The sequence below is a fragment of the Purpureocillium takamizusanense genome, chromosome 2 (genome assembly GCF_022605165.1).
Source record: "Purpureocillium takamizusanense chromosome 2, complete sequence".
NCBI lineage: Eukaryota > Fungi > Ascomycota > Sordariomycetes > Hypocreales > Ophiocordycipitaceae > Purpureocillium > Purpureocillium takamizusanense.
In genome coordinates, this window is record NC_063069.1 from 1787844 (window position 1) to 1813548 (window position 25705).

A 25705-nucleotide genomic window follows, 5' to 3' on the forward strand; every position below is an offset into this window, starting at 1 on the left:
ACGGCGGACCCCCCGGTATTCCCGATGCGGTAAGTACTAGGGGGCGGCACACGCCCGGCCAAGCCGGCCGCCGCAGAGCGACCCGCCGGAGTGAGGGGGGCCTCTCATCGCAGAGTAGCCGTCACGGGACCCCCCCCGTGTTCTACCTTTGCGTCGGGCGCGATGCATTTGCTGCTTGTGCTTATACTGTATGGATTGAACTGAAACTGGTCGACTGCACCTGCATGCGGCTCATTTCGGCCTCTACTGGGTCAATTTGTTGTAAGTGCTCCCTCCCATTGAGTCCCGCTCCCGGTCGGCCATGCCCCCCCCACCAGTCGCAGACGAGACCGAAAGGCGACAAGACTGGCCCTCACTAACACGAGGAAACAGAACAGTCGCTCGAGGAATACTTCACAACCAAACCGCGTGCGCGTGCCCGTCGCCACGTTTCGCGACCATGGCTTCGTCCACTCCGCCGCCGCGTCGGCGGCTCATCGGCCTCTCGACCAAAATGTACTTTTCCCTCTCCAAGACGCGCGACTTCACCAGCCAGTTCCTCGCCCACCTTGCCACCGTCTCCGGCTCGCAGCTTTCTCAGATCGACATCTTTGTCATCCCCGACTTCGTCTCCCTGACCGAGACGGCGTCGCAGCTCAAGACGGCACCGGTCCCCGTCTGGCTCGGCGCCCAGGACTGCCACGGGGAAGACGCTGGCGCCTTCACCGGCGAGGTCAGCCCCGCCGTGCTCGCCGAGGCGGGCGTCCGCATAGTCGAGGTCGGCCACGCGGAGCGCAGGAGACTCTTTGGCGAGGACGACGCGACAGTCGCAAGCAAGGCCGCCGCGGTGAGTAGGAACGGCATGGTCCCCCTCATCTGCATCGGAGAGAAGAGCCGGGGGGATGTATCGATCGCGGTGGACGAGTGCGCCGCCCAGGTCGATGCTGTGCTGGGCAGCCTCGCAGACGACGCCGAGGCCGTGCTGGCCTACGAGCCGGTATGGGCCATTGGCGCCAGCCAGCCCGCGGGCGAAGAGCACGTTCTGGCAGTCGTGGCGGGCATTCGGAACCTCGAGAGCGTGCGCCGGCGAAAGGGCCAGACGAGGGTCGTGTACGGCGGGAGCGCGGGCCCGGGCCTGTACGCGCGACTGAGCGGCGGTTTGGACGGCCTATTCCTCGGACGCTTTGGGCATAACCCGGAGCGCTTTGTTCAGACTATTCGCGAGGTCATTGAATCGTAGGAAGGAGGAAGCTGCTGCTGGCGAAAGCCCTGTGTTGCCAGGCAGGCGGAGATATTAGTAGAGGCGACGGCCGACATCAGGCTCGGGTCGGGAGCCACCTCACGCGATGCCACTTTAATGAACGAAAACCATTTCGGAGGGAGAATGAGCTTGCTTTGACGGCAAGGAAAAGCGCATCGCATTAATCTACGCCTGCGGGAAGTACGAAGCAGGCACGAAGTAGTACTTGGTAGGTTGGTACGTACCATCCTGTGGTTGCCCAAATTGACGTCTCGCAGCTTCCTCAAGCTGTCGATGCCTCCGCTTCCCCTGGCCAATGCCGACACAGGTCAGCAAATGCATCCCCTTCCACCATTGGCCGTGTGCTCGTTTTCCCAATGGTTTGCATATTCCAATCGTTTCAGTCGTCCAATGATTTACTAGGAAACAACCGTATTTTGACCATCAACCATGTCGCACGAGTCAATGGTTGGGCATCGTTTCTGGCGTCGTTGCGTCCAGTGCTATTGGACAGCCTCCACACGAAGTGCTTTGTATACCTAGATGAGACCGGATCCCTGGTTGCACGTATACTGTATGGAAGTCCGGCGTCTGGCCAACCTTGTCGGTGCCGTCGGGACGCGCACGACGTGCGACGAACCTGCGAAATCTACATCAACTAGAAGCCATCTATGTGATGGTCGCGCACGTATATTGTAGTACGTAGGAAGCGAATCGTACGCCGGCACGTTGTCCGGGACAGACAAAGATACGGAGAACACATAAGGACCTGTGCCACCATCCCCAAGACGGCGGGAAACGGTGAGCGAAAGAAAAAAAAAAACACCGGCGGCACGTCGTTGTGTCATCGCATTGGAGTTGCGTTGGAGAGCACATGCCAGTCCCCAAACGTCCCTTCCCAGCGGCTCCTGCACCTCCAACGATGCATGTGCGTGACGATTGATGGGGCGATGCAGTCCGGGTGGCTTTTGGCTTCTTCATGTGCGCCATATCTGCCGTTACGCCTCCCCCCTCTACTTCGTAGATGTACTTCATACGTACTGCCAGCTGCAGTTCTCGGCTCTCGGTGGGCCCCATCTGCACCATCGTCCACCAACAACATGAACAAGGAGCGAGCACCTTATTTTACCCTCTCGTCAAGCCATTCATTGGCTCTGCCGCGCCAGCAAGTGCGTCCGTTCCCACCCGCAAGTTGCGCAGCGGCCCACACCCAAACACACAACCAGATGGATGAGCTGCTGCAAAGTGGTGAGTGAGAGAGCGAGCATAGCTCGATGGGCCCAACCAGCCCACCCACGTTCCCGGCACACACCACCTTCAATTCACGCTGGTGGTAGCCCGTGCCAGGAGGCTGAAGCTCAGACAATCGGGGGGTTTTCCCCCTCTGTTCTCTTTGGAAACAAGATGACTCTACGACTCGGGCCCTACAGCGCATCGTATACAAAAGCGGCAACAACTCCTTGGGTATAAGCGTCGAAAGGCCTCGGTGCAAGTAACTTATCGGCAACTCAACAGCCAACCCAAAGTACATCCCGGGTACTGCCGGGCCACCGGCGGGCGGGGGGGCGGGGGACAGACGGCCGGACCCCGCTCTCCGATGGAGCCGACATCGCATCCATGCATGCATTCCTTGCCCATTGATGATGATGTGTGGACGCATATTGGATGGCACACAAAACTCTCTCTCCCAGTGTAGTAAGTACCAAGCTACTAGCAATTTTGCCTCCTGGTTGTCCGTAGTAGTAGTAGTAGGTAGTGCAATATGAGCGACTTTTCTTGTACCGTACCCCCGCAGTGGCAGGTCGACAAGGGCTTCATAAAAACCTGTCGAGCCTCCCCCTCACCTCCATTTCCCCTCCCCCTCGTCTTCTTTCTCCTTCAAACGTCTGACCATACATACAATCTTCAGCAGCAGCACTTTCTGCCAAAGCAATTTAGCTTATCCTCCACAATAAGGAGTCCGTGAAGCTTCCCCCTCCCATCTCCCCTGCCCTTCTGTCACCTTCTCAGGTAAAAGCAGGCTGGCCACAGAACCGCGCTCTAACGTCTTTATTTTGTTGAGGCCCAGCCATTCATATCCTCCTAACCGGTACACTCGAACCCCCCTCGAGCTCTTCCTTCTCAAGCAGAAATCCACCACCACCACCACCACTCGAGCATCATGGCGCCTTTCCGTGGTAGTCTATCCAACCATGATCAAATATCATCATCAGGTACTGTCTGTTGCATGAGCCGGTGCCCGCCCTTCTTGCAATTCGCTGGCGTGCAGCTTCCTCCGTGACGGCTCCCAAGCTTGGGGATCTCCTCCCCGAGTTATTAAAAAAAAACAAGACTGGGAGCCGTCGCCTGCTGCTGGCGGAGTGTGAGGGGGGCGTGGCTGAGATTATACGGCCGCAAACTTGATCTGGATAATACCAGCGAAAGGATCATGCTCTTCCCCCCTTTTTTGCCTGCGAGGACAGCGAACGCCTAACATGTGCAGACCATATCAAACATCACCACCGCCCATCATGAGCCCCCCCGCCGCCGTCTCGCCCCCCCAGCACGCCGCTGAGCTCGCCACCCCGGCGTCAAAGCTCGCCGTCAAGGGCGTCAACAGCAACAAGACCACCACCACTATTGACGACATGCTCGGCCAGTGGGACACCTTCCGGTTCGCGCCCATCCGCGAGAGCCAGGTGTCGCGGGCCATGACGCGCCGCTACTTCCAGGACCTCGACACGTACGCCGAGTCGGACATTGTCATCATCGGCGCCGGCTCGTGCGGCCTCAGCGCCGCCTACGTGCTCGGCAAGACGCGCCCGGACCTCAAGATCGCCATCATCGAGGCCTCCGTCTCCCCCGGCGGCGGCGCCTGGCTCGGCGGCCAGCTCTTCTCCGCCATGGTCATGCGCAAGCCCGCCGACGCCTTCCTGCGCGAGGTCGGCGTCCCCTACGAGGACGAGGGCAACTACGTCGTCGTCAAGCACGCCGCCCTCTTCACCTCCACCATCATGTCCAAGGTCCTGGCCATGCCCAACATCAAGCTCTTCAACGCCACCTGCGTCGAGGACCTCATCACCCGCCAGGCCTTGGACGAGGGCGAGGGCGTCCGCATCACCGGCGTCGTCACCAACTGGACCCTCGTCTCCATGCACCACGACGACCAGTCCTGCATGGACCCCAACACCATCAACGCCCCTCTCGTCATCTCCACCACCGGCCACGACGGCCCCATGGGAGCCTTCTCCGTCAAGCGCCTCGTCAGCATGCAGCGCATTGAGAAGCTCGGCGGCATGCGTGGCCTGGATATGAACACGGCCGAGGACGCCATTGTCAAGGGCACCCGCGAGATCGTCCCCGGTCTCATCGTCGGCGGCATGGAGCTGTCAGAGGTTGACGGCGCCAACCGCATGGGTATGTGCTCAAACCACCAAGTCCTTACCATCAATTGCAAAGCCCAAATAATACTAACATGGCTTGCTTGAATGTAGGCCCGACTTTTGGCGCCATGGCCCTCAGCGGCCTGAAGGCGGCCGAGGAAGCCCTCAAGGTCTGGGATATTCGCGCCAAGCAAACCGCCCAGTAAACAGGAAACCACGGGCAAACCCAAAAGAGGAAAACACGAGCCCGGAGGACATGTTTCGATCGTTTTGCATCAGATGTACGCGACCATGGCCCTGCCACTCTTTCAGGAGCTACGTGCGAATAGTTGCCAGACAGAATGACAGAAGTTGCAACTGCCAAAAGAAATGCAATCCAAGTAAAATGTGATAAAGACAAGTGGCCGTTGCAGTAGAGATTCTACTATTGATTGGACATAGAAGACATTGCACGTTCACATATTCTATTCGGGGGGCACGCAGTGAGTCCTTGGGCCGTAAATCATCTCCGTTATACCGCTCCTATGCCGCTATGTTCGTGTGTCAAATTCATCAATCACACTCTTCGCTTCCGTAAAATCATTGTCCACGCCAACCGTAGGTATGTCGAGGCCAAAGCCCTCTGGACCACCGACCTTGAGCGCCTTCTCCGTGGTCCACAGCGGATGGGCTGGCAGCGCGATGACGTTGACGCGCAGGCCGTACCGCAGGTCCTGCGAGCCGATCGCCTCGCCGTCCTGACCCAGGATCGAGATGAGGTGCGGCACAGTACACACAACCTCTTGTGACTCCTTGGATCCCTCAGCATCACTATATGCCGCGTACAGGTACTCGTTCTGGAATGGTATCACCATATGCCTGTCAGTCGGCACCTGCTGCTTGCTCTCGCTAGCAGCTTCTCGTTCGTCAGCTCCCAGAGGTGCAAGGACGACGGCCCCCATCGTATATCCACCGCCGATGTATCGGTGCACATCCACAATCTTGCCGGTGAACAGCAGTTTTCCGGCGCAGACATCGAACTGATTGTGTCAGCAAAACCTTTTCCTGGTAACGAAATTTGGTCACCACTCACGATTGCGTCGACATAGTTCGCTTTTTTGCGGCGGGCTATGTTCACTGCGCGTCCAAGGTACCAGGCTTGAGATATAGTGTTCTGCACTGCGGCGGCCTTGATTGTGGACCCTGGCAGCGGGCACGTTGATGAAGCACAGGTCAGCCCCAGCTCAACAGCCGTGTCGCGTAGCAGCTTCTCCAGCCGTGCCGGCGTATCCGTTTTCTGAACGATCTCCTGTCAGTGGCCTTGAGATACCGGTTGTGGTAAGTGTCAACCTTACCATGATGACGGACGAGTTGCCCGCGGCATCGGTAATCGCACAGGGAGTCATGGGATAGCCATAGACGCTAAAAGTCACTATCGTCGTGGTCAGCAGTGATGGAAGCGGCGAGTGTGGGACAATGATTACCGTGGTATATCGTTGGGTAAGCTCTGCCCATGGCGTCACCATCTACAACAGGGAGATCGTAGTGTACACCAGTGCCGAACACACACATGCCGTTGCCACCACCGCTGCGGAATTTGTTGGTGCCAGTGTCATGGGAGTTGCGGGGGGTCACTTACATCTCATCGACCAACAAGGCATGAAACTCCTTGTGGCCTTGAACCTTGGTGATGGAATCGATGGCGTCGATGATTTCTCGGCCACCAGACATGCGCTCGTTGATGACGGTGGGGCTGCCGTAGTAGGCACCGAAACAGACAATGTCATCGTCCTTGAGAGCTTTGGGAGAAACGACTCTCATCTTGCCCTTGCCACCGTTTCGCAAAGCTTCCAAGCCCTTGAGGAACTCGAAATATGTCGGACCGCCGCCGCCAGTGCCTAGAACACCACATCCAGTGGCCAAGAACTCTAAATCAATCTCCGATATGTACCATACTCCGTTCCTGACATCGGGACGGTAGGACTCAATGTCAACGCCGAGACTAGGCTTGGTCGTGGGCTCCAGCGCGTTCGGCACGCTGACCTTTTCGCCCTCGGCCTCGTCTGCGTCGCCGTTCAGGGTCCACTCAGGGTTCTGGAGAAGAGATATGTCATCGGGGATGGCGAGTCTTCCCACTGCTCTGACTTGCACGCGGATTGTGACCTTTGACATGTACTGAAGCGGCATTCTGTTGACCTCGACAATCTTGACATCGTCGCGTGCGGCCCCCTTTTCAACGGCCATGTCGATTGCGCGTTTACAGGCGGCCTCAAGAACGTCCTTCTCCTTCTTGCCTTCGAGGATCTCAACAGTGTCGACTTCGCCGGAGACTCTACCAATGGCAGCGCCAATAGCGTTTGCCGCACCCTGATGGACCGGCGATATGCACTTCTCTACGCCGGCCAACTCGTCAGTGACGAGCAGAGCGCCGCCTCCGACGAGAAGTACTGTCACAGGAGCCGCAGAAACTTTCATCTGGTCGATGACAGTCTCAAGCTTCCTTTTGATGTCCTTGCGGGCGAGGTCAATAGTCGATTGAGGAACGTCCTTGATGAGGCCGGCGTCCCCTAAATCAGCCTTGCCGGCGGCGACGACGATATCGGTCGCTGTCAGCGTAGAGCCGCCAAATATCTTGGCTTGCTGCCGAATCAGGTGTCCCACGGATGCAGGGCCAACGGAGACCAGGTCCGGCTGTGTCTCGTCGACCGAGACCTTGCTGCCGCCGCCCAACCCCAAGGAGACGACCTCGGGCATGGAGAAAGCGGTGCGGACGCCTCCAAATTCGACGAACCCGGGCGCCTGGCGAGGGAAGCCAGAGGGCAGCAAGGCACAGACATCTGTGGTCGTCCCTCCGATGTCGACAACGAGAATCTGTGCTTGCTCCTTGTTGGCGTCGCCGTTGGTAGATGTCGTGCCATTGGGCTTACCGTCGTGCTTCTGGTCGATACCGGCCAGGAATGCTGCGCCGGTCATGCTGTTTGTCGGACCACTAGCAAAAGTTTTGATGGGGAAGTCGGCGGCGGCTTCGGCGTCGATCAAGGTTCCGTCATTTTGAGACAGATAGAGGGGGCATGCGAGGTTGAGTCGCGCCATGGCCTTCCGAAAGCCCCTCTTCACTCGGTGTCCAGTTCTCAAGATGGCGGCGTTGAGAATGGTGGCGTTTTCTCGCTCCAAGAAGCCGGTAGGGCCAATGTCATGGGAGCAGACGACATTGAGATCAGGGGCTTCTTCGAGCAGAATTTTCTTGCATCGCTCCTCGTGAATTCCTTCATGATCCAGAGGTGAAAAGACGCCGGCAAGAGCGACAGCCTTGACTCCAGAGGCTACAATATCCCTGGCAGCCTTTTGGATCTCCTCGGGGTCGAGAGCCGCAATCTCTCGCCCGTCCATCTCCAGCCCACCGTTTAGGTAATAGACGCCCCCATCCAGAATTCCATGAAGGCCGACGGGGAAGCCTGAAAAGGGGGGAATCTGTCTAGTGAAAGGGCCGCAGAGCCGAACCACGGCAACACGGTCCAGCCGCCTGGCGTCAGCCTCAACCAGCGCATTGATGAAGTGGGTGGTGCCGATAGTGACGCTGAGGACGCGCCTTTGGTCGATGGCTGAGCTTGCAAGAACGGCCCTGATTGCCTCCTCGATGCCGCTGGTAATGTCGGGTGTCGTGGTGGCCTTGTACGAGGCGAGCACACCGCGGTCGGGGCTGCTCAGGGCCTTGATATCAAGGATGGCTGCGTCGGTGTTGGTGCCACCAACGTCCACGCCTATACGATACAGGGACATGGTCCTTGCTGATGTGCGCCCTTGCAGCGAGCCCAGAGACTATGCACACTTGGGTGTCTGGCGATGTTTGACTTGGCCTATCCTCAGGAACCCCGTTCTCTTTTAAGTAAGAGGTGGGAAGTCCCAGTGCACGGGGTTGCGAGCCAACTGGCCGATCGGAGGTTGAGGGGCAAGTTATGAGCCAGTGGAGGAAACGGGGCCAACGGAGCGGAGGTAGCCGCAGTAAGCCGATGGGCAGGCACAACAAACAAGGAAGGCTGAGGAGGTTCCGCGATATCGCTACGGCCGGACGGAAGCGTTCGAGTTGTTGGTGCCAGCCCAGCTGCCCCATGTGTTGTTCGCGCGAGTACATGGAGAAGGATGTTATCCAAGGATGACGAGAGACACATGCGGACACGACGCCCGCTCGATAAGCGGATCTCCGTCGAAGCTCCACCGAGCCACCAGCTGGAAGAGCCCACTGCGCCATGGCGTTGTCTGTGACGGGATGGCAATCTCTGGCGGGCTTGCGGGGAACCGAGTCGGGCAATTTCAGCAAGACGAGGCGCTGTGGGGGCGAGTTAGGTTTGCCGACGATGCGCTGTGCAGGCTGTTGCGAATTGGGGGGGGGGCCATAATAGGCACTGCAAGTTCGCCGATGGGTTTCCACGTGGCATACGGCGTTTCATGGGATAGCCGGGAGCGTGCGCGATGCAGGAGTCATTGCGTATCTGCCTCCTGGACGGGCTGCTTGTCTTGCAGCGGATGTCGATGGCGATGTGCGCAGCAGTAATGGAAGATCCATGGGTCAAGCCAGAAATGGGAGTGGCTCGGTCAGAGGCCGCTTGTGGCGGGTGTGTTACATTGGCACGGTGGGTATGCACAAAGTACGGACTGTGGTGCTAACAAGATGCGACAGAACTGACTGCTCTGACTGTTTATCGAGGTACCTAATGGCACACCGTTTGTCAATCAATTCAGCGCAAGAGGGCAAAGGAAGATCAGCCCAATCTACAGGTACTTTCCAGGTTGTCGTCGGCCCCTGCTGGATGCGCGCCGCCCGTGTCGAGCATTCCCCAGCGCCACCTCTTGCTACTAGTCGACGTCCGCCCGGTCATGCATTGATACAGACGTTGGTTTTGTACTTCTTGGAAAGGAACTACGCAGTCGTACTATCGGCTCAAGCTCGACGAGCCCGATACCGGCCGCTTCTTCTTTTTCCGCGTCGCAAACCCACGCCGGCCGACGTCCTGATATGGGCAATTGGGCAAATAACGTACCATCGAGGTCATCATGGCCGCCTTAGTAATTGTGGGCGGCCAGCACCCTGGGATTGGGGGTCACGGCAGCAGGCGACGCTAGTCAATCAAGTCCGCGGCCTCTCCTCCAGCAGTCGATTTTTTGCAATCCACCCCACCCCACCAATCTCGACTCCAGAGACTCACCTCGCGACGTTGAGGCTGGACAATACACGACACGAACACGCCCACGACGGAGGCTCGCGGAGTGGATATCGCTCGCTTGGGACCCTGATTGCAACCAGCCTGCTCTGGCCCCTCCATTGACCCCGTTGCCCCAAGCCCCAGGGGGGCCGAAATCCGGGGGCTCCATCTGCCTCCACAGTCGGTCGTTCATCCCATCGGAGCTCCGCCAAGTCGCAGTCTCATCCCAATATCACCACCGACGCCGGTTGCGAGATAAGGGCGTCGAGTCTTTCGTGGGGTTGTGCTGTCTAACAACTACTATACTTGTTGGGCACACCCGCTGTTGGTTTACTCGCGGACATCCACGCTTGCGCAAAGCCACCTACAGCACCCCCCACCACCAACAGAAGCAATGGGTCTCAAGACTCTGGTGAAGCGCTTTGAGCTGCAGAATGTCTCGGCTTTGACTGTATGTATTGTTGCCCTTTTGTTGCATGCAGCCTGGATTTCCATACTAACAACGCTCGCCCAGAACGAGGACGTTCGTCCTTGCGAGGCCGAGCGACGGACGTGGAACTTCCTGGCCTTTCACAACTACTGTACGTGCTCGGCATTCTTATTATCGACACCGACTTACTTGACTGTCGTTAAGGGCTCCTGATCAATTGTAACATCGCTACGTTCCTCACTGGCAGCGCGCTCATCCCGCTCGGCCTTACTTGGTGGCAGGCCATCATTAGTATGTCCCCGCCACCCTCCTTGTCGGTCGTCCAACGGCCCATTGAATCAAACCCTGACCAGACGCCCAGGCATCGTTGTCGGGAATATTATCGCAACCACGGCGCTTCTGCTGAGCTCGTTGGCCGGTGCCTATTATCACAGTATGCGGAACCTCTTCCGCTCTACTTGTCCTTGGGACTAACTTGGGTGCAGTCGGCTTTCCCGTGTACAGCCGTGCCATCTGGGGTATCTGGGGCTCCCAGTTTACGATATGGAACCGAATCTTCTTGTCGTTTGGTACGTGGCCCGTGACTGGCTCTTACCGACCAAAATTGACCGCGCACAGTCTGGTATGGCTTCCAAGCCTGGGTCGGCGGTGAATGCATTTACATGATCCTGCTTTCGTGGGATCCCAAGTACGAATCGCGCATACCCAACACGATCCCTGCTGATACCGGGATGACCTCTGCGCAATTTGTCGCCTACGTCATCTTTTGTGTCATCAGCCTGCCATTTCTCTGGATCCGGCCGCACAGGCTCCAGCCGTTCTTTTATGTCGCGGCGACGGTAACCTTCATCTTCTTCCTGGTTTTGCTAATATGGGCACTGGCCACCATGGGACCAACGGGCTTCGGCAGCACCCTCAGCTCGGAGCGCACCATCCCTCTGACCGGCGGACCCAACAGCACTGCTTGGTTGATGGTGTACGGCGTCATGTCCACAGTTGGATCCATCGCGGCCGGCATTCTCAACCAAAACGACTACGCTCGTCTGGCGAAGCGGCCCCGGGATGCCATATGGGGTCAGGCGATCGCGTATCCGCTGTATTGCAACTATGCTGCTGTGCTTGGCATCTTGGTCGTTGCGGCGACCCAGCATCGCTTCGATGGTGAGGCCATCTGGAACCCACCCACACTCTTTGTGCGACTCCTGGAAAAAGACCCGAGCTCAGGAACCCGCGCCGCTGTCTTCTTTGCCGGCCTCGCGCTCGTTGTTTCGCAGCTGGGAAGCAGCATACCGGGCAATGCGCTGGCGGGTGGCATTGACCTCGCGTCCACGTTTCCCAAGTACATCAATATCCGCAGGGGCGCGTATATCACGGCCCTGATCAGCCCCGCAGTTAATCCCTGGCGGTTGGTCAACACGGCCACCATATTCTTGACTGTCCTGTCGAGTTACGGCATCTTTCTTGCGCCAATGACGGGCATGATGACTGCAAACTACCTCATCGTCTGCAGGCGCAAGTTCAAAGTGGATGACCTGTACCGCGGAGACAGGAGCAGCATATACTGGTACACGTGGGGGGTGAACTGGCGGGCGCCTGTTGCGGTAAGTTCTTTTTCACGCGATTATGCATCCAACTTGGGCGAGGGTAAATTTAGACGGCCAGTGCTGATCGTTGCAGTGGATTGTCGGTGTAATTCCACCGCTTCCCGGCTTTGTCTCACAAGTCAACACATCGGTCACTGTTACAGACGCGGCCATAGAACTGTACTATCTCAACTACGTATACGGCTATCTCTCAAGCATGCTGGTCTATACGCTTCTGCATTGGGCATTCCCAGCCAAGGCGCTGGATGAGTTCGTGCGCGAGCCCACGTCAGCGGCAACGCTCCAGCAACACTACCGGGACCGCTGGGACTCAGAGGCCATGGAAGCGGCCGCCCTTGCCAGCTCCGGTGAAGGAATATCAGGCAAAGACACGGGAAGGATGGTGGCGGCGGCGATTTGATCTGACCTGGTGGGTGTGCAGGATGCGAGCCCGTGCATATGCAGCCAGTGTGCGCCTAGCCAATGGGACTGGGCATGTGCAAACGGGATGGCCCGGCGACAGGGAGAATCTACCTTTTGAAGTTCGGCAAACTTTTTCGACCCTTGAGCGACGAAGCTCTTTTTGATATCTACTACATAGTACATACTATAATTGGTTGTCTTTTGCAAATGTGGTGGCGTCGCGGAGCCGACATTGTCTCTGCGGCTTGCGCGGCTGAGGCGCGCCGTTTGGACACAACGCATGATAACGGGCGCGGCGCCATGGCTTCGGACGGGGCGATGTCTGCATCCGCAGTGCGCGCTCTGCTATCTATGCTGTCGACGTCTTGTTTCTGGTTCGAGGTTTGCGGTGACGTGCGGACATGCCCGCAGCAACAGTCTTTCCGTGCGGCTACGTAGCGAAAGGTAGCATACAATTTAGGTATGAGGTGATTCGCAGGCAGGAAGTAGCCGCACGGTCGTTGCTGACTGAGATGGGCATTGTTACGAGCTCCTGCATGTACAAAGTACTCATACTTGGTAGGGCTCACCATTCGACGAATCACGTCATGCCCTCGGCCTCTCTGGGTTGCGCTTGGAGCTCCCCTGGCTCCTGCGCAGAAGTAGTCAGCGGTACCTTGCTCACCTCGGACTAGCGAGCTGTCCACAACAGCTGCAACAGCCCAGCCAGAGCTGCAGCAGATTGAGCGGCCACCACGCCCCTCCCCCCCCTTCCCCCCAAGGCAGGACTTGCTGATGGAAGGAACCAGCTCCCGGGATCAGGGCCTCCTCCCGCCCGCCCACATTCAGACGTCGGCGAATTTGCTCTGATTTCTCTCTCCCCCACCACACTCCTCACGTCGTTCGCCGACGTCAACTAAAGCTCCCGAGACGACCAGGCCTCGCCCTGGTCCTGCGGCGCACTTGCCTCGCCTCGTCCCGCGTCGAGGCTAATCGCTTATCCTTTTGCCTGTTTCCCCGTCCGGCCCTGCTCCGGCGCCCCAGCCTGGAGCATGAATGGCGCCCCTCCCGCCGCGGGGGGCGGTGATGCCGGCCGCCCCGGCCACGAAGCCAACAACACCACCTCCTCCGACTCGGCCGCCTCTGCCGCCACCGCGGCCCATGCGCGCTCTCGCAAATTCATCATACAGAGCACCTTTGGCAACCCCAGGGAGCGAAGGAGCCGCAAGAACCGCCCCTGCGATGCCTGTCGCAGACGCAAGACAGCTTGTGTCATCACCTTGGAGCCGCCCTGTACGCATTCCCGAGCCTTGCTCGCACTTCCCCCCCCTCCCCGCTTCCCCTGCTTGTGCGTATACCGGGCTCCTGGCCGTGACATGCATCACATGCACGTGTCTTGGGTCCTTCATGATGGGGCCGTTGGTTGTGCGTCCCGCCCGCTGCAGACCACATCGGCCAACAACTGTCGGCGAGCTCGGGCCTTCATGCTGAGGTTGTCCACGGTCAGCCAACGCAGGGGGTCCAAAGCTTAATCTGAATTTCGAGACCCTTTCCATGTAATGCTGCGCCCGTCCGAGAGCCGCGATGTTAACCAGCGACCCCTTGTCCAGGTGTGTTCTGCGATAGTAGGGGCATCCCATGTGAATCGACAACTGTGGCAGGCTTCGGGGACGGCCCTCCCCAACCGCCCCAGGAAAGAGGTGCTACCAATGCACCTGCACAGCCTCCGCAGAGGAAGCCTCTTGAAGGTTCGGCGGCAGCGCACAAGCTACCCTTGCCAGGCGTTCGCAGGGAATCCAATGACCTCCTCACCCCCAGTACTGGGCACGAAAGCCCGGCAGGCTCTGCCTCTTCGCCGTACGGGATGAGCATGGTGATAGACCAGCCCGCTCATACACCATCGTACCGGGATCCTTCTGCTTTAATCCACCAGAACCTGGTTTACCACTCAAGCCCGTCGACAGTGAACTCAGATCCCCACCGTGCTGCTGAAACGGCGTCAGTTGTCTCCGTCACTTCACCTGAGGCAGCACAGCAGACACATACTCTGGAAGACATCCCCGGCCGTTGTGCCTACTTTATGGGACCCACGTCGGAACAGGATGGCTTCCTGCTGGACGCATTTCGTTACGGCATCCTCGGCGAAAAGTACAACCTGGACGCCAATATCGCCCAAGTCCATCCGGGGAGCGCTTTGCGCGATGATCAACCTGTGCACTTTCTTTTCCTAGAGATTGAGCATCCGGACCACGTCAATCGAGCAAGACAGGATGCCTCGGACTCCATCGAGGCTAAAGTTTGGCCTTACGGTGAGAACTTAATCCGGCTATACTTTCGACATGTCCACCCTATCTTCCCCATTGTATCCAAGGTGCGTTTCTTGCGCAGATATCAAGCCGACAAGAAGAGCATCCCCGCCTGCTTGCGAGGTGCTATCTACGCACTGGCATCAGTTTTTTGGAGCTACGATGGTGCCCTGCGGGGGACGCCCGCCTCCTTTCAGCAGTATGAGCTCGTCGATTATGCTCATCAGGCTTTGAGACGAGAGATTGAGAACCCCAATCTCTTCGTCCTTCAAGCGTGCCTCTTGCTCATCCACGTCACACCCCCGACCATTGACAGCATGGAGGCTCCAACAACCTGGACGTTTGCCGCCCAGGCAACGGCCTGCGCTCAGATGATTGGCCTTCACCTCGAACCGAGTCAATGGAACATCAACGCGACGGAGAAGCATCTGCGCCGGAAGCTCTGGTGGGCCACATTTTACTCTGATTGCTGGTCTTCCATCTGCTTCGGCAACCCCCCTCACATTGCCTGCACATCGTACAACACGGCACCGCTCACCATGGAGGACGTGAGATGTGACGAAGACGTCCCTGAAGACCTCCAGTACCTCGTCGAGCAGCCGGACGCGAGCTTCGAGGTTTCCGCTGGCGCCCGATTCATGCAAATGATTCACATTGCTCGGCTGCTTCGTACAGTGCTTGACAGCAGTTTGTAAGTTTCTCGTTTCCATTGCGACGTGTCAGTCACACTGACGGTAGATTGCAGCCAAGTGAACACGAGTGCGAGGACGATCAACGATACATTGGACGCGCAGAGCGAACTCATCACGGTGCAGGCGAAATTACGTGATTGGACAAGCCTCATACCATCCTGCCTTGTCGTGCAAAAGGATGAGAGGGTGCGATCCCACGTCACGTCCTACAACTGTACGTCTGCGGTAGTTATAATACCTCGCAAGCTTGGTGCTGACGCATGTAGGCCCTCTTCATCTGTCTTTTTATGCTGCTCAAGTTTTGCTTTATCGTGCCTTGATGCATCCTCCAACGAGGCAAGCCAAGACGACACCCGGCTCGAATCTTCGCAGATGGTTCCCCGAAGCGCTTCTTGCTTTTGAAGCGTTTGTGGAATTTCTGTCATGCGTTAACAAGGCCGACTTGTTTGGATTTTGGGGTCGTCGTAAGTTGTACCTGTAACGCGTCTGCCCTCAACTATTGACAGGAAACACAATCGCAGATGCTCGGTCTCAGCTTATTCTATGCGGGAACTTCCTTGTGTTCCTCTTTATGCTGGCATCGGAACGCCGTGACATAGAGCGCGCATACCGTCTACTGGAGAGCTTTCACGGGACAATGCATGCTCTGTGGGACGTGGACCACGTACAAATCAACACACTGCTTCGGGCAGCGACAATCCGAATAGATTCATTTTTCGCGCAAGCGGCAGAGATAATGCGCAGCGGAGGCGATGGGAACATATCGGCCGCGCAGCCAAATCATTAGGCAGATACCAGGAATGGTTCATGGCAGTCGTCGGTGGAGATTGTTGTAACGATCCTCACGTTGGCCAGGACCTGCGATTTAGTCACTTAGGGATAACTTTGTGTGGGTAAAAAGCATCTGTTAGGATGGCACTCCAATACGGAGCAAAGCGTTCCTGTCTCCAACAGTTGGGACAGGAAGAAGGGGTGTTGACAAGTGAGTGATTTGTTGACTAGACTAGATGCATACTACGAGGTGGCACTTTATGAGCCTATGAATATATGTCGGGAACGGCCGCACGAGGTTGACAACATCCGCTCACTCATGGGCCTGGCGGCGCAAGACGCCCACGTCTCCTCGCTAGCAGTGAGGCCGACCGCGGGGAGGTTGACGTGCGGGAGCCTGACGATGTTTGGGTCGACAGTGTTATATGTGCGGCAGTGGCGATGCGGCGGCGCCTCTGAAGCGGCGGTAGCTCACGACAGCGCACCGCCGGACTACCTCTCGGCGGCGGACCTGTGCCGCAAGCGTTGTCTAGGAGCACGGTGGCGGGAATACATGTACCGACTCGTCTTCGTTGTGATGCTTTAAAGAACAGCCTCGTATCGACGACCACGGTCTATCTGATCCTGGCAACCTGGACGATGGGGACCAGCGCTTGGAAAGCTGATGCGCCCATAGACCTTGGTAGGCTCAAAGACATACTCTAGTACAGCTATTGTTAACGGCATGCCATAACTGCCTAGCTAGCATAGGCATGTATTGAAATTAGCTCTGCCGCATCAGTCGATACTACCAGTTAGGGTGTGAAGTTGGGTACCCGTGGGCTCCCATGGGTACCCACGAATTCCTTGGGTACCCAAGGGGATCCGAGGGCCTATAACGGGGCATTCGGGGTATCTAACATAACTCATTTTTTATGAATGGGTAAATCGGGTACCCGAAAAGGAACTATTTCTATGGAAAAGTCCCTATATAAGAAAGAAAAAGGGATATATATATATAATGCAGATATAAGTCTAGTTCCTTCTAAGGTACCCGATCTACCTATTTATAAAGAATAGGTTATTTTAGATACCTTAAACGCCCCTCTGGGTCTCCTTGGGTCTGGCCCATAGTCCATAGCTACCCATGGGTTGAATTGGTTGACCCATCTCCGGGTACCTAGTTCAACTATACACTCTACTACCAGTCGCACGGCCAAGGCGGCAGGTTTAGGGACGAACATCGGCCTCGACTTTGCCTCACATATGAATCGCTGTGATACCGCCCTCATGACTCCGACGTAGCGGTTGCTCAACCATCGCTCGGATTGAACACGAAACTGACAGCTCCAGAGAATTCTCACGCATGCCCCCAGTATGCCTCGTCGCGCGAGGCGTGCCACGGGCTGAGAGCCTGCGAGAGTCGTTGGCAAACTTCTCCCGTTGAGGAATAACATGAACGATACGTGCTTGAGCCTGAACGGGCGAGCGCCCAATGAGTACGGCCCCCTCCCCTCCCTCGCTTCTTGTTCTCCATGAAGCGCGTGCCGGCCGAGTCGGATGCGACCCTGGAGGCGCAGCCCTCGGCCACACTGCGGACCCTTTATCCCCCGCCTTGCCCTTTGTAAAGAGAGGTGACCGGTCGGTGTGCAAATGCGCCTTGCGCACAGAGACCACATTGGACGCATTCGTTGCCAGCGTGAGTGAGTGCGCCCCCGGGCGTTCGGCAGCCCATGTTGGGGCGGCAGCGCCACAATATTGGACTACGTAGTGCTGGCTACTGCGCTTGTTTGATCGGAAGCCGTTCCGCTAGTAGTAGTAGGCGAGCCCAGGCACCTGGTCGTGACTCGTGCCCATGCATGCGCCCGTGGAGCTTGTTTTGGGTGCTGTAGCACACATAGGAACGCTTGCCCAAGATATGAGACGATGAGTCCCGACTCGTCCCGTTTCGCGTAACTTTGGAAGCTGAGGGGCACTCACGAAAACACAAGGAGATGCGGCAGACGGTGCATGGAAGGGACTAATAATTGTACGGAGTAGTACAGTCGGTCGTTTCGAGAAATCAAGAATAGACAGTTCAGAACAAGGCTCGCTCCTCCCCCTTTCTCGATACGTTATCCGTTCCTGACGTTAGGTCCCGGACAATCCAAGCCCTCCTTCACAGGGCCTTCCCATCATTACCTGCCTACCCTCCCTCCCTCGTGCATGTTCAAGCCTCAGCTCCACGCTTGTTGCTCACTCACCAAATGCCCCCTCCCCCGGCCGGGTCCCCAACCGACCTCCAATCTCGACCTCGCCTTCTTCACTCCTCGTCAACCGTCGACTTCTTCTGCGGCAGCGGCTGCGGCGGAAACTTCATGCCGCGGTCCTTATCGTTGGGCTCGGCGTCGGGCCCCCACCCGCCCAGGCCGCCCGCCGTCGCCGCGCCCCCGAGCCCGCTGGCCGGGCCGACGGCGAGCTTGCCGGCGAGCTGGTTCTTGCCTACGCCGGGCGTCGTCTCCTTCCACGCGTCGAACTCGGCCCGCGTCTTGCCCGTGTACTTTTGCAGGTCCTCGTCGCTGAGGCCGCTCGTGCCGGGGCCGCGCTTCTTCTCCTGCGCGCGCTGGTAGAGCGACTTCTTCTTGGCGGCGCCGGCGGCGTCGTTGTTGTTGTTGTTGTTGTTGGCGTCGCTGGAGGTGGAGGAGGAGGAGGAGGAGGACTGCGATGATCCCATGATAGGTAGGTAGATAAGTGGATTATTGATGTGGGAATGTGTGTTTTGAGGCAAGTGCTGCTTCTTTGCTTATTGCGATGATGATGATGATATCCTGGCCCTTGATGATGATACTGATGGTGATGATGCCAAGGTGGTGGGTGATGGCTTGACGAGCACGACTGTATATTAAATGCCTGCCTGCCTGCACTAAGAGCCCATGGCGACCCTTACAGTACCATACAGTACGTTCTTGTGGCTTTCTGCAACGGTTGGGGTTACCTGCAGGCGCCTCACGCTTCTGCCCGCGTCATCCTCAGCCGCATCGCCCCCCTCGCCGCCCGGCTGCGGTACGACAAAGAGCTGTCGGCCCACCGCTGCGGAATGGCGCCGTTGGAGCACACGGGCGAGGCGCCCACGACGTGCTCCCAGAGGTGTGTGCTCCGGCTCGACCAACGCCATGTGTCGTCGATCACGCGGCGCCCCTGCCCTGCCTTCCTTCGGCGAGGCTGTGCCAGGTCAAACGACCTGTGGCCGCTATGACGACATTGACGATTTCCCCATGGAGAATCTCTTAGTACTACTAGTATCAAAACTCTAGATTTGAGGCGCAGATGCGGTTACTGATTTACTCCGTTGATGCAGCAGCGGGTTCCCCACGGCGTCGCGAGTGGCCCGTCCACCTTGTCTAGTGAGACCTCGGCACCCACCCCCACCAGGCCCGCCGTGACTCTTGCCCAGGTTTGCCTGCCAAGCAATTCCTACTGTCTCTTTGGCGCAAACCCCACCGTGTTGTTCCCCAGATCAAACACCACAGCGTTGCTCTTGAAGAAGTTATCTCCGTAGATGGACGTAGCCGCAAGCCCACTCCCTTGGGGAATGGCCTGAATCCCACCAAAGCAGGCTGCGCAATCGATGGGTTAGTGAATGGCATCAAATCAGCAGCCCGCTCTTTAATCCGGCTGGGGACTTACTTCCGTCTCCCACGTCTCCAAGGTTCATATTCTCCCCCTTCACCGTCGCATTGTACAAGCCGTTAATGTCCAAATGGAGCTCGGGAAGCGTGGAATTGCACGGAAAGGTGAATCCTCCCTGCTGCTGGTTGAACTGGGCACCTCGGACCTGCTTGTAATAAGCCTCGGCGACCTCGGGGGCTGAGAGGGTGATGGTCGTTCCTGTGTCGACGACGGCGTGTGTCCCGGGCGCCGCGTTTTGTCGCGGCCCGTTGCCCACGGAAAAGGAGTCGCTTTTCACAGCCCAAAACCCCTTTGTAGTGTTGCAGGGCACATAGGTCATTTGGCCATCCACCACAGAATTGTCAATTTTTCCAAACGTGTAAGATCCATTTTGCCCCTTCTTGAGGTCAACGAAGATGACCGGCGCTTCGAGGCTGGATGCAACGTTGTCAAAAAAGGTCTTTTGCTTTTGTGGCTTTACCGCGTTGAGTTGAGAAAAGGCGAGCCCGAGGAGCCCATCGGTGTTGACATCGTCTACAAACTGTTGCGTAATCTCCGTCGCGAGCTCGACCGCTTGGTTCTCTACCTTGACGCCGCCTATCTCGACGACATCGGTCCCGACAAGTCCCCGAGCGCCCGACCCGTCTCCGTAGCTTATGGTAAAGTTTTGCCCTTGTTGAATCTTGAACGTCTTGCTCTTTCTGGGGTCGAACGATGCGCGGCTGTTGGGATCCGTGTCGCTCGGGTTGACGCTTTTGACCCAGAGATCAGAGGAGCCCGAGTCAAAGTCGAGAGTCACCTCCTGGCCGCCGATCCGCACCTTGGACAAGTATTCAACGTCATTCCTCTCCGGAGCCGCCACGACTTGACCCGTCTGGTTGCGCTGTTTCTGCTGGCGAGACCACACGGTGCGGTCGCCTTCGTTGGCCACGGGTACAGATACGCGCCCAAATGTGCTGCTACCCCAGCCAACAAGTCCAGCTACACTTCGGCGAGCAGCGCTGCTGCCGCGGACCGGCCGAAACGGGGAGGCTTTGCTTGTCGGTGCTAGGTATTCGACTCTTCTCTTTTGCAGCTCGAGACTTCTTTTCTTCAGTCTTGCCTCCTGAAACGCAGCGGCTTTGGCGAGATTGTCTGGAACGGGCACCCGATACTTCCGATACGCTTTGGCAAGCTCCTTTGGTCCGTTGCGGCCGACGAAATTGGCATTGCGCACTTGTGAAACTTTGAAAGACCGCTTCTCAACATCCCCGGTGAATGCCGAGACAAGAGATAATAAGCCCAAGAGGACAACGACCAAGAGATTGTGCGGCCCCATGACGTCGACGAGGCGCAGCACCAAAATGAATGACAATAAGAATAGATCCCACGCCAGGTGGATGGAAAAACAAGCGGCGTACTCGAACAGACCAGCTGTCCCGCGATCAATCCCGGCGGTAGACAGACGACGGGGATGGCCGACCAAGGTTCACGACATACCACGGGCATAGCCCCAAGTTATAACAACAACACGGAGAAGCGACGTCGCTGCGGCGTCCCTTGGGCACAGCCATCTTCAACAGGTATAAACTTAGTGTCACCTCACCCAAGAAGTACAACATAGCAGGCATGCATTGGCTGAGACTGCCTCGGACCAGGGAAACACCACGATAAAACGCCATGCCCGGTTCACGTCAAACGTACCGTGTAACATCCAGTGGCGGGTACCCCGAGCCAGCCGAACCGATGAGTTGGCCGTGAGGCTCAAAAATAGGAGGCTCCGTGTGCCGAACACCCACACGAGGAGGTCGTCTGCAGGCAAGGAGTGGCTGCATTCTACGAGGGGGTGGCCATGAGGCGAGGACCACGCGTTTCAGAGATTGACGACGGTGAGGATTCTCTGGCGCGGATCGATCGGGCCGCACAGACCTTTGAGGATCTAGGGCCCGGGCTTTCGGCAGAGGCTCTGGCTCTTTGTTGCTGGCACTCGATGCTGACGACGGACCTGCGGGCGAATGTTGTGAACCAAAAATAGGACCTTCGAGCCATTTGCCAGATTGTAGGGCCAGTCTTGCTTCACATCCTTGGGAGGCCACCGGGCAGAAGGCTGGTCTTGAACGATGCACCAGCTGCGACAAAGTAACACGGGCTCGCGGCGATCTGCACCCAGGTCTGGGCGATTCGGCATCGTTTCGAACGCGGCAGACGTGGAGGGCTTGCGCACTCACGCGGCAGATCGCCGTGATGTGCATCGAGGAAGATGGCGACACCACTGCAGCGCAAAAGCCGTTTCTTCCGGCACAGGCCATTCGAGATCGGCTGCTCTCCCGGCCGAGTGTGGTGCTGAAACAGGGCTGCCGCACGACCACCACCTTGAAACAGCGTGGGGGAGGCAGCCATCGCATGGGCGCCAAACCTCACGATGCCGCGAGCCGCGTTTTGTTTTGCACATGACCGATACTAGCCTGCAAACGACCGAAGAATTCGCAGTGTGTACTTTTGCACCGGAAACCCGAGGTTCATTCGCGAGTCGTCGTGCGCTGCATGACACGCGTTAGCAGAGCTAATTCCTTCCGTTCATCGGGGTGGGCGTGGCGGTGATGTCCAGTTCGCGCCATGAGCCTGGCAATACTGCTCAGTTGGCAAAGGGAAGATGGTCGGTAACCTATTTTGTGATCAGAGCAATGAACTGTTTATTTTTTGAAAACTTCATGTGTGCATTTTGGGAGCCTGTACGAGCTGGAAAATGGGCAGGTGGGCTCGAGGCGCAACTGCCAAATCGGTGTGCTCGTAACGTAACCGACTGCCACTGCAGTCTGGGCATTGGATGACTGAGGCCACGGTCTCGCTGCCACTGTTGAGACTCGTAAACCACTTTGAGGGCTTCCAGTTTGCGACTGCGTTTCTGCCTGGGGCCCTACACCTCAAGATTCTTTAGAAAAAAGAGCAAACGGCAAACGGAGAACCTGCCTGGCGTGGGGTACCTCTCATGCAATCTCGACCGCGCATCACTTTCTCGTATGCTGTTTCAGGCTATCTACCATGGCAATGTCTCAAGCCGCACATGTCAGACATACTGCAAAGCCGCTCCGTGTCGTGTCTAGCTACGACCAGCTCACTGCCGACGAGGCTACGTGCGCCGACGACGTTATCGATGCTGTCCAACAGGCAATGAGTCACTACAGCCCAGCGACAACCACGTCTCGCGAGGTAAGTTTCTCGCCCATCTATCAGCACAAATAAGATACCAGAGGTCTTCTGACATTACTGCAGAAGCTCTGGTATTCCGTATTCTACGGTGGTTGGGATACGTCAAAAGATCTTCTATCACCCGTACCCGTTCCTCCTCTCGACCACCAAACGCTCGCCGCCCTTGTCGGATGGCTCAACCAGGACCTACCACCATCTACTTGTGCATTACGTAAAAACGAAGCCAAGAATAAGGCAGCGAAGAAGGCACTGGGCAAAACCAAGGCAGCCTATGAGTTTGTCGAGACGCCCCCCAAAGTTGCAGTGGACCGGAGACAAGGAAGGCCGGTGTATCTTCGCGCACGTTTGCGCCCTACGACCAATGACATTGATTGGTTTTGGACCGATGCCAATGGTAAAGGTGTCAAACTCGCTTTCATCGACCTTGAGGATATCGACGCTGGCGAGAAAATCGACCTGGCGACTGCTCAGGCATGGGCCCTTGATGTTCACGATACAATGGTTGAGGAACACGCTCGGGCGCATAACATCAGTCAGGCGACATACTGGATACGATGCCGCCTACTACGACGCATCGACATGACCACTGGAGGACAAAGACCTCCGATGCCGACAGCGCTCGACTTTGCCACGCTGGAAAAGGGACGTCTGTTGTGGCCTCTGGCCCTGACTTTACCGAACCTGAGTGACGATGTCAAAAAGCGGCGGCCGAGATGGTTGGCTGATAACCCAAGTGGCGAGAACCCGCCTATTGTTTAACAAAATCGTCTATGCCGCCAGATATTCTTGCTTGGCGACCCTCGCCGACAGCTCCTTCAAGACCTTACCCGCAACCTCATAATCCGTCATGTCTAGATACACGGATGCGCTGATGCGGATCCAGTACCTATTCCCGAGTACAAACAGAGACATAAAGGTCTTGTAGTCGTCCACCATGGTGCGGGCCATCCACTGGAACGCCGTGCCTTGGTCTTCGGTCGCAACGACTGCGTCGCTTTCCTTAGCCCCTCGGCCCTTTTCGCCGATCCAGATGGGTAGCGCGACGTTGGCCATGGAACAGTTTGTCATGGTTCCCTTGCTGTTCTCCAGGACCACGGTTCCCAGTACATCGGCAACATACTTGATGCCCTTCTTGTTGAGGTCCCAGAGGTAAGTGAGGATCTTGTCTTCACCGCCGAGCACCTCCTGCCGCCACTTGATGCCGTCTTTGACACACAGGTAGGGTCCGTTATCCTTTGTGCCCACAAACTCAAAGTTATTCACAAAGTTGCTCTTGGCACTTGGTGGCAGAGGGGACCCACGAGCGACGGACGTGGGAATGTAGCCGTGGCTGGTGGCGAGGGTCGTGGGGATAAGGTGCTGGTTTCGGACGGGCACGTAGAAGATGGCACATCCCCGGGGGACGTGCAGCCACTTGTGGCAGTTTGATACGAAGAAGTCGGGATCGGCCTTGGTCAGATCGAGAGGAACCATGCCGATGCCCTGCGCGCCATCCACCATGCTGAGAACGCCTAGCTCCTTGCAAGCCTTGATCATGTCGATGTACGGGAACACAACGCCAGGACGCGACGACACGACATCAAAGATGCAGACGCGGGCCCTCTTGCCATCCTTTTCAACAGCCTCGACGGCCGCGCGAAACGCCTGCAGAATCTCCTCGTCCTCGAGAGGATAGTCGATGGTGATCTCCCGGTGCTCGACCTTGCCGCCCGTCGTATCAACAATGTAATCAGCGACCTTGGCGCAGGCCTCGTACGCCGTGGAAAAGGTCAAGATGACGTCCTCGCCGGCCCCCCAGGCCAGGTTCTTGATGACAGTGTTGACGCCCTCGGTGGCGTTGGACACGAAGACGACGGTCTCGACGGGGGCGTTGACGAGCCTGGCGACGGCCTCGCGCGACTCGTCGAGCAGCTTGGGGTACTCGTAGCGGATAAAGCTGTCTGGGCGCGCCTCGGCCGCGTCCTGGTAGTGACGGAGGCGCGCTAGCACGGCGTTGGGGAGGGTGCCGAATGAGCCTTGACGGATGGGAGAGCGTTGGTCAACATTGACTTTCTTTTAAATTTGTTTTCACTTTGTAATAGTAGTAATCATTGACCACTGGGGATGAGAAATTGCTAACGCGGCGCCGGTGGTGTAGCACCGCGTGTGGGTAGCGCTTTGTGAGAGCAGGAAAGGGGTTTATGATGGGTACAAATATATATATATATATATATATGTGTGTGTGTGTGTGTGTGCGTGTGTGTGTGGTGTGTGTGTGTGTATACATATCGGGTTGCGCGCTCACCATGGTTGAGGTTATGCCACTCCGGGTCGATGGGGAAGTCGCTCTTCAGCGCGCCCCCAAACGGGCTCGCGCCGTCCTGCGGCTTGATCCTCACGGGAATCTGTTCACCCATGTTTGCGAAGAGGGAAATACGTTGTATGTGAGAGACACGGAGAGAGTGTGTGTGTGTCTGTGTGTATGCTCTGGGTGCGTCGACTAGAAGCCAATGAGTGAGTGAGATTCAATAAGAGCAGGCGAGTGAGCCAGGGAGGATCTTGGTCGGCATATAACTTAGTATGTACATACCGTGTAAGTGAACACGAGATGGGTGCGACTCGTCTTTGGACATCAACTCGCTCTCAATGGAGGAGGAGAAGGTAAATGAATTGCTCCCGCAGACACCAGACAAACATATGAAGTACGTAGCGCTTCGTCTTGTTGACTGGACTTGCTCTCCGGTGAGTCAGTCGGATGGGGTGGGTTCGACTGAACGTCCGGAGGAGTAACTACTAGTTAACTACGGACCGACTGACTGACTGTGCTTTGTGTGTGCGGATCTGTGGAGGCTAATGAGGGGACTTGTCCAAAAGGCCGATCGAACCACGGACGCCCATCCAGAGGCGCCGCGACCCGGCTGGCAAGCAACTCCCCCCTCTGCCCATGCATCTTTATCTACTACCA

At 57.2% G+C, this 25705-nt stretch overlaps 10 protein-coding genes across 15 annotated transcripts; 5 read left to right on the forward strand and 5 right to left on the reverse strand.

The window, feature by feature from the left end:
- The first annotated feature begins 189 nt into the window (after positions 1–189).
- Positions 190–1492, forward strand: JDV02_002358 (Triose-phosphate isomerase). The gene is made up of 2 exons (XM_047983377.1): positions 190–261; positions 373–1492. Exon 2 carries the CDS (start codon positions 440–442, stop codon positions 1217–1219), a length of 780 nt encoding a protein of 259 aa, XP_047839348.1. The 5' UTR covers positions 190–261; positions 373–439; the 3' UTR covers positions 1220–1492.
- A 1588-nt stretch (positions 1493–3080) lies between these two features.
- THI4 (thiamine metabolism- protein) lies at positions 3081–5080 on the forward strand. 2 transcript variants are annotated; one of them, XM_047983378.1, is made up of 4 exons: positions 3081–3177; positions 3282–3432; positions 3702–4615; positions 4693–5080. In XM_047983378.1, exons 3-4 carry the CDS (start codon positions 3730–3732, stop codon positions 4785–4787), a joined length of 981 nt encoding a protein of 326 aa, XP_047839349.1. In that variant the 5' UTR covers positions 3081–3177; positions 3282–3432; positions 3702–3729; the 3' UTR covers positions 4788–5080. The 2 variants fall into 2 exon arrangements, with proteins under 2 accessions (XP_047839349.1, XP_047839350.1); XM_047983379.1 differs by having other exon boundaries at positions 3081–4615.
- On the reverse strand, positions 5052–8905 carry JDV02_002360 (uncharacterized protein). Of its 2 annotated transcripts, XM_047983380.1 has the most exons (5): positions 6200–8905; positions 6045–6148; positions 5916–5992; positions 5654–5857; positions 5052–5600 (listed from the first exon to the last, which is right to left on the reverse strand). In XM_047983380.1, exons 1-5 carry the CDS (start codon positions 8338–8340, stop codon positions 5112–5114), a joined length of 3015 nt encoding a protein of 1004 aa, XP_047839351.1. In that variant the 5' UTR covers positions 8341–8905; the 3' UTR covers positions 5052–5111. The 2 variants fall into 2 exon arrangements, with proteins under 2 accessions (XP_047839351.1, XP_047839352.1); XM_047983381.1 differs by having other exon boundaries at positions 5916–6148.
- A 757-nt stretch (positions 8906–9662) lies between these two features.
- JDV02_002361 (uncharacterized protein) lies at positions 9663–12401 on the forward strand. Of its 2 annotated transcripts, XM_047983382.1 has the most exons (7): positions 9663–10212; positions 10276–10342; positions 10396–10482; positions 10553–10624; positions 10677–10760; positions 10810–11792; positions 11869–12401. In XM_047983382.1, the coding sequence occupies exons 1-7, from the start codon at positions 10156–10158 to the stop codon at positions 12193–12195; spliced, it is 1677 nt and encodes a 558-aa protein (XP_047839353.1). In that variant the 5' UTR covers positions 9663–10155; the 3' UTR covers positions 12196–12401. The 2 variants fall into 2 exon arrangements, with proteins under 2 accessions (XP_047839353.1, XP_047839354.1); XM_047983383.1 differs by lacking the exons at positions 9663–10212; positions 10276–10342; positions 10396–10482 and having other exon boundaries at positions 10497–10624.
- A 643-nt stretch (positions 12402–13044) lies between these two features.
- On the forward strand, positions 13045–16601 carry JDV02_002362 (uncharacterized protein). 2 transcript variants are annotated; one of them, XM_047983384.1, is made up of 5 exons: positions 13045–13469; positions 13787–15173; positions 15228–15388; positions 15441–15638; positions 15696–16601. In XM_047983384.1, the coding sequence occupies exons 1-5, from the start codon at positions 13229–13231 to the stop codon at positions 15959–15961; spliced, it is 2253 nt and encodes a 750-aa protein (XP_047839355.1). In that variant the 5' UTR covers positions 13045–13228; the 3' UTR covers positions 15962–16601. The 2 variants fall into 2 exon arrangements, with proteins under 2 accessions (XP_047839355.1, XP_047839356.1); XM_047983385.1 differs by having other exon boundaries at positions 13045–15173.
- A 1328-nt stretch (positions 16602–17929) lies between these two features.
- Positions 17930–18801, reverse strand: JDV02_002363 (uncharacterized protein). Its single transcript, XM_047983386.1, has one exon. It carries the CDS (start codon positions 18635–18637, stop codon positions 18227–18229), a length of 411 nt encoding a protein of 136 aa, XP_047839357.1. The 5' UTR covers positions 18638–18801; the 3' UTR covers positions 17930–18226.
- A 377-nt stretch (positions 18802–19178) lies between these two features.
- JDV02_002364 (Aspergillopepsin I) lies at positions 19179–21008 on the reverse strand. 2 transcript variants are annotated; one of them, XM_047983387.1, is made up of 2 exons: positions 19591–21008; positions 19179–19520 (listed from the first exon to the last, which is right to left on the reverse strand). In XM_047983387.1, exons 1-2 carry the CDS (start codon positions 20888–20890, stop codon positions 19378–19380), a joined length of 1443 nt encoding a protein of 480 aa, XP_047839358.1. In that variant the 5' UTR covers positions 20891–21008; the 3' UTR covers positions 19179–19377. The 2 variants fall into 2 exon arrangements, with proteins under 2 accessions (XP_047839358.1, XP_047839359.1); XM_047983388.1 differs by having other exon boundaries at positions 19179–21008.
- Positions 21009–21627: 619 nt separating this feature from the next.
- JDV02_002365 (uncharacterized protein) lies at positions 21628–21951 on the reverse strand (the record flags this gene model as incomplete). Its single annotated transcript, XM_047983389.1, has 1 exon — positions 21628–21951. The coding sequence occupies one exon, from the start codon at positions 21949–21951 to the stop codon at positions 21628–21630; it is 324 nt and encodes a 107-aa protein (XP_047839360.1).
- A 642-nt stretch (positions 21952–22593) lies between these two features.
- JDV02_002366 (uncharacterized protein) lies at positions 22594–23520 on the forward strand (the record flags this gene model as incomplete). The annotated part of the gene is made up of 2 exons (XM_047983390.1): positions 22594–22761; positions 22825–23520. 2 exons carry the CDS (start codon positions 22594–22596, stop codon positions 23518–23520), a joined length of 864 nt encoding a protein of 287 aa, XP_047839361.1.
- JDV02_002367 (uncharacterized protein) lies at positions 23365–25542 on the reverse strand. The gene is made up of 3 exons (XM_047983391.1): positions 25331–25542; positions 25046–25240; positions 23365–24776 (listed from the first exon to the last, which is right to left on the reverse strand). The coding sequence occupies exons 1-3, from the start codon at positions 25371–25373 to the stop codon at positions 23530–23532; spliced, it is 1485 nt and encodes a 494-aa protein (XP_047839362.1). The 5' UTR covers positions 25374–25542; the 3' UTR covers positions 23365–23529.
- Between the last annotated feature and the right edge of the window lie 163 nt (positions 25543–25705).